This window comes from Polypterus senegalus, chromosome 4 (assembly GCF_016835505.1).
Source record: "Polypterus senegalus isolate Bchr_013 chromosome 4, ASM1683550v1, whole genome shotgun sequence".
NCBI lineage: Eukaryota > Metazoa > Chordata > Cladistia > Polypteriformes > Polypteridae > Polypterus > Polypterus senegalus.
In genome coordinates this window covers 232813827-232820484 of record NC_053157.1, presented here as the reverse complement: position 1 = coordinate 232820484, position 6658 = coordinate 232813827, and the positions used below count along the sequence as shown (strand labels likewise).

The 6658-nt window shown below is 39.7% G+C and overlaps 1 protein-coding gene across 1 annotated transcript in view; it reads left to right on the top strand.

Annotated features, from left to right (window-relative positions):
• The window catches only part of LOC120528146 (zinc finger protein 239-like), a 30969-nt gene extending 25334 nt beyond the window's left edge, over positions 1-5635 (top strand). The window contains exons 2-3 of the mRNA XM_039752207.1: positions 153-687; positions 4784-5635. Coding sequence (XP_039608141.1) covers positions 285-687; positions 4784-5535 — 1155 coding nt within the window. The 5' untranslated portion in view covers positions 153-284 and the 3' untranslated portion in view covers positions 5536-5635. The remainder of the gene's footprint in view (positions 1-152; positions 688-4783) is intronic.
• The last annotated feature ends 1023 nt before the right edge of the window (positions 5636-6658 follow it).

Here is a 6658-nt window from a genome sequence, read left to right as displayed (position 1 = left end):
TGACTTCAACTGTATTTAGGCTAAGATGGAGAGTTCACAGCATTTCAGATCTCTCGTACAAAAATGTTTTTTGTGGTGAAGTTAATTCTGAAATGGTGTCAAATTGTTTTCGATAGCTTATTGAACTAATTATGTGACTTTTATTTTGACAGATAAAGAGGAGCCTCCTGCCCCCGGTCACATGGTCAGGCTGTGATGTGTCTTTAATGCCCTCCATGCCCATATGAGAAGGGAGTCTTAAAAGAGAAGAGCAGACGCTTTGAGAGAGAAGTTTTCTAGGAAGCATGGCTTCCGTCAGCAGTGAAGGCCTGGATGGAAGACTGGCACACATTAAGGAAGAGGATTGTGAGTGGGGTGCATTAGCACATTTGTGTGTGAAATCGGAGGACCATGAAAGCAAAGTTTCAGTTTTTCAAGAGGAGGCGTCTGAAGGGGAGATTGTTCAGGTTAAAGTTGAGGATTCGGAAGAGTTCTCAGTTAGTTTTGAACTGCCAGACCATGAGAGGGGGAATCTTTCCAAGCAAGATGTCTCTGAAGAGTTTCATTCCAGTTTACAGCCCTGGCCCAGCCATACTGGACAACTGGCTACCTGGCAGAATTCTGTGGAACTGAAGTCGGAGGAGAAAATCACTGAAGGAAATGGGAAAGAAGCAGAAGAGCAGCCTTCATCTGGGAGTGTTGGAATAAGTAAGTAATGGGATTAAACGTGAAAGTAAAACTGAGCACAACAGCAGGTGTGGGGGGTGTTTTTAATGGGTGGTAATGAAAGCAGGGCACACATTTGATTGAAATTGAGTTAGGATCATTCACCCCAGCAATAGGTGACTTGAATTGAAAAATGATTTGGGTGGGTGTGTGTGTGTGGCATGGGTCGGCTTTGGTTATGTTAGGATTGTTTAATGAAATGATCATATTTTGTGAAGAAAGTTTGGCAGCTAAGCTCAAGATGTTTACGCAAGCCTAAAAGGTTCCTGTAAGCATTTCCATTCAAACTCAGCAGACTTCTGTAGCCTTTTATATGCTGTGCCAAAATGCCTTTGGGTGGTGGGATTCACTTGGAGGGTTTCGCGTCACAGACGGACGTCATTGGGAATGCAGCCAGACAGTGGACTGGGAATCGTAAAATGTGAAAATTAACATTTTGACTGCATCAATATACTACCACTAAATGTATACTGACATAAGTGTTGGGCAGAATACTCTAAAGGTACTGTAGTTACTGAACAAACAGTCCTTAATGTATTTACATTTGTGTTCTTATTGAATACTCGAAATGTGTAACTCTTTCTGAACACTTTATGGACACTTTTCTAAAACTTTCAGGAACTGATGCATATTTCCCCTTGGGGACAAAAAAAAAAGTCTGTCTGGCGAGAAAGGCACCTCGAAAATAAAGAGACAATCTGAGAAGCAGGCTTTACACGAATGAGCGCAAAAGACAGAGCTCCGGTGAAATGATTTTCACACACGCAAATACAAAAGAAAGGCGCTGAAGGTACAAATAGGGCAAGAGAGCGCAAATGTTTGTAAATTACTTTATCACCTGTCTTTGACTGATACCAAGGCTAACAAATAAATAAACGTCTTTATCATAAAAGGGAAAAAAAAGAGCAGGGAGTATCTATCTATCTATCTATCTATCTATCTATCTATCTATCTATCTATCTATCTATCTATCTATCTATCTATCTATCTATCTATCTATCTATCTATCTATCTATCTATCTATCTATCTATCTATCTATCTATCTATCTGTCTATCTATCTATCTATCTATCTATCTATCTATCTATCTATCTATCTATCTGTTATATAGTGCCTTTCATATCTATCTTTTATATAGTGCCTTTCATATTTATCTGTCTCAGTCTCTTATATAGTTCTTTTCATATCTAACATACCGTGCCTTATCTATCTATCTATCTATCTATCTATCTATCTATCTATCTATCTATCTGTCTGTTATATAGTGCCTTTCATATCTATCTATCTCAGTCTCTTATATAGTTCTTTTCATATCTAACATACCGTGCCTTATCTATCTATCTATCTATCTATCTATCTATCTATCTATCTATCTATCTATCTATCTATCTATCTGTCTGTTATATAGTGCCTTTCATATCTATCTATCTATCTATCTATCTATCTATCTATCTATCTATCTATCTATTATATAGTGCCTTTCATATCTATCTTTTATATAGTGCCTTTCATATTTATCTGTCTCAGTCTCTTATATAGTTCTTTTCATATCTAACATACCGTGCCTTATCTATCTATCTATCTATCTATCTATCTATCTATCTATCTATCTATCTATCTATCTATCTATCTATCTATCTATCTATCTATCTATCTATCTATCTATCTCTATCATATAGTGCCTTTCATATTTGTCTGTCTCTCTCTCTCTAGTTCATAGAAGTCATATAACAAGTTAAGCACATTTAAATTAAATTGTGATCTGAAAATGTCCTTTAGTCTCACATGAAGCAGAGGCTCTGGTTTTTACTGTTCATCAAAAACAAGGGAAACCAACTTTTTCAGGAAACATTTATTAATAAGAATTGAATATTTATAAAAAAAGTTGACTGCAGCTTAGAGTTTGTTTTTGCCTTTTCACATTCTGGAGTTGTTGTTCTTTAAAGATGTTAGTTTTTGCATATAACCTCCACACATCCTCACATATACTTTAAAATCAAATGAAGCGACATGAAACCTTTCCAAAGATCTAAGATTTGTGTTTTTCGCATCGACAGTCAGACGGCGCTCTACACCTCCTCTTAGCCTTTATATCGGCGCTGAGCCGTGGTGTTACTCCCGGAGGGCCGCAGCAGCTGCAGATTGTTGTTCTGGCCCGGTTGCTTTGTTAAATGTCAGTTATTGTTGATGAGACCCTCACTACTCAAGCCCGTTTTCCTGCTTCATTTTAGTGGTGCGGCTCGTTAAGATTTTCCATCCTTAATTGCTTATTTTAGTCTTAAGCTGCTACATTCGATGTTTTGAAGGGCACCTCATTAGTAACAAGATGCAGATGACAAAAATAGACCACAGTTCTCCATCTCGCCTGTTTCAGTTCACAGCTGAGTTTATTCATTGTGAATTATCTGATTTAATAAAATATTTTAGAAGGAAACCAAACAGAAAAATAAGTTAAGGATTGAAAATTACTTCTCTGTATGAGGCTTCAAATCATTTGGCTGACATCTTTGGAAGTGATCTGACCTGACAGCAGGAAGGCACTAAGAAGCTCTAAAATAAGATCTATAATTGTCTACAGAATGTGTGGAGAATGTTCAGTAACTCAGTTTGCATTTAATCCAATCCATAGTCCTATTCGGGAGGTCAGAGTCTATCCAGGCAGCCCTGGACACAAGGCAGGCAGCAGCCATCTATTGGTGCCAGTCCATCTCGGGGCACGTTCACCCACACAGGGCCAATTTATTGTCACCAGTCCACCTAGCCTAGTGTTGTGAGAGAAGAACCAGAGTCTACTAAGATGATCCATTGTGGACATGGTGAGAACATGCAAAACCCAGATAGACCACCAGTGGGTGCAGGGAGACTGGAACCATGAGGTAGCCGTGGTAAACGCTTCACCACTGTGCTACCCTAATACTAGCCCATGTTTTTATATGAAGTACAATTTGTAGAAATACAAATGATGTTCTTAACACTAGAATTACCAGAGCCTACGAAAAAACTCGTAGATCCGTCCCAACTTAAAACGCTTCGCACCTCTCTGTCAGCGTCTTTTGTCCTGTAAATGTGTCGATAAGCAGCCAGCAGCCTGCTGTCACATCCCCAACCGCCACACAGTTTTATCAGCTCAGGTCTGTTTACCTGCGTGTCAGTTGCTTAGAGTTTTATAGAGTGAGAAGTCAAGCAAAATTACACCTTTATAAATACTACATTGTTATTTGGAACACATGGATTTCATGCGTGTTCCGTATCTACAATGATCTATGTAAACACGTCGTTAAAACAGAAATGTTTTTCATGTTTTAGTAATAATTGACAAAATGTAGACATGAAATGTATAATGTGTGAAGCCTGAAGTCCAAATATCAAAGAAACACTTTCACAAAAGGTACAAATATAACAGAACAAGTGCGCTTCTATTCAAAATATAACTGCAGAAAAAGAACCCGCGTTAGGGTGCGACATTGACACGCATTTGCTACGACCGCTTCGGTGGTGCAACGGTATCAGCTGTTGACTGGCAATCAAAACTTCACAGGTTCGATCCCGGACGAGTCTGTTTTGAGAAGTGAGCTGCTCGTATTCTTACTATTTTAGAATTAAAACATACATTTCATTCCAGTCTGTATCAGCCGGTGTAACATATGATACTCGTAAAGGTTAGTTTTGTTTTTCTTTTTATTCAGTTGTATTCTCTCAATCGCGTTCACGATAACACCACACTACCCAAAGCATTTGACACTGCTGTTTTCACATAGACGCGCTATAACAGAGGTAAACTCAAATCAGGACGACGGTAAATAACATTCGATCTGGCTCTTGCATACAAAGGACAGTGCATGTGCCCAAAACATTATATTTACCCATTTACCGTAGTTTCTGGCAAATTAAGCTTTATTGTTGTTAGAGTTTTGGCACACAGTGCACTTGGGGGCTTGTCAGGGTCTCAAAAATCTCCCAACACATCAGGAATTGAATGACAGTGTTTTAGTAGCAACACCTGCTGGTGTTCCATCTGTCTCTTTACAATAATGTGTTTGTTTAAAAGCATGTCATCAGTCTGTTCTTGTTGTTGCAGATTCACAGGAGAATGGCAGTTTCTCACTACCTTCATTTGCGCTGAAACCTTCACAAGTTCATACCGGAGACAAGCCGTATTGCTGTTCTGAATGTGGTAAACCATTCTCCCAAGAAAGCCATCTTCGACGCCACAAAAAATGCCACACTGCAGAGAAACGTTTTTGCTGTCCAGAATGTGGCAAATGTTTTCTTAAAAATAACAGTCTTCAAAAACACATCATAATTCACACTGGAGAGAAACCCCATGGCTGTTTGGAATGTGGTAAACGGTTCTCGCAAATAAGTCATCTTCAGAGCCACCGAAGAATTCACACTGGAGAGAAACCTTTCTGCTGTTCGGAATGTGGCAAAGGATTCTCTGACAGTAGCACTCTGCGAAAGCATATTCGACTTCATACAGGGGAGAAGCCATTTCGCTGTCCAGAATGTGGTAAACAGTTCTCACAACTTAGCAATCTGAACATCCACACAGTATTCCACACCGGAGAGAAACCCCATATATGTCTGGAATGTGGCAAGCGATTCTCACTACTAAGACATCTGCAGAGGCACACAATAATCCACACTGGGGAGAAACCTTATTGCTGTTCTGAATGTGGCAAACGATTCTCACAAATAAGCAATCTTCAGATCCACAAAAGAATCCACACTGGGGAGAAACCTTATTGCTGTTCAGAATGCGGCGTACGATTTGCCAAAAACATCACTCTTCAAAAACACATATTGATCCACATTGGAGAGAAGGTGTGAAAGTACTGGGATCAACAGGACTAATAAAGAGAAACGATCAGGTCCATTTTCACGTTCTACCGAAAACTCTAACCCCAGATGAATTGCCCTGTTAGGAAAACTGCAGATGCTGTGCTGAACCCTTGCTGCAAATTTAAGGGAGTAAGAAATAAAGCGGTACAAGTGCACTGCCCTGACTAAAGGCTGAGGGTCACGCCTGTCTTGATATTAACCCTTAAACCGCCACAACCGGCTATAGTTGGTTCCCAATGCAATTTGCCAGCACGCCACGGCTGATCAGTCCATGTCGTCCATTCATTGACCAGCCAGCTCGTGACCACTGGCGCCCCCTAGCGAATGATCAGCCTCACTGTCCCTGCCGCTGTACAAGACTGGCCTGCCAGCATCAGCGTTTACCTCCGTGTGCAGCCAGTTCAAGCGCAGTTGGCTCAGTGACTTACTGAATCTCATCAATGGCGTCAGTTGCACCTTCTACATATAATAAGAGATTGTTACAGTAGTTTTTTTTAAATAGTTTTTACAGTTCATTGGCAGTGTGTAAAATGATCAGTGTTGCCGTAATTGTGATGCTCTTTGCATGAAAAAAATGTGCTCTATTAACATTTCACATGTTCTTTGTGAATTGTGACGTTTCCTTAAAAAGTGCAGCAAAAAAGTATTTGGCGTCCGGTGGTGCATTAACCCCAAAAAGTTATGTGGGAATTTAGATAGATGGATACTTTATAAATCCCAAGGTGAAATTCACATACTCCAGCAGCAGCATACTGATAAAAAAACAATATTAAATTTAAGAATGATAACAATGCAGGTATAACAGACAATAACTTTGTATAATGTTAACGTTTTAACTCCGAATTTAAGAGTCGCATAGTGTGGCGGAAGAACGATTTAAGGGTTAAGTGTAGCAAAAAATTTTGGAGAACTTTAATCCCCCAACAGAAATCCTAATGTGAATGTAGCAAACAGGTGTCACACATGAGCCGCCACATCTTTAAAGCTACAAAAGGATCTGCACTGGAGAGAAATACACGCCTGGACCAGGACAACTTCATGTCAGTACCTGAAAAAGGAAACGAAATGAAATTAAAGACCAGCCGCTACTGAACATCATGATGTTCATGAA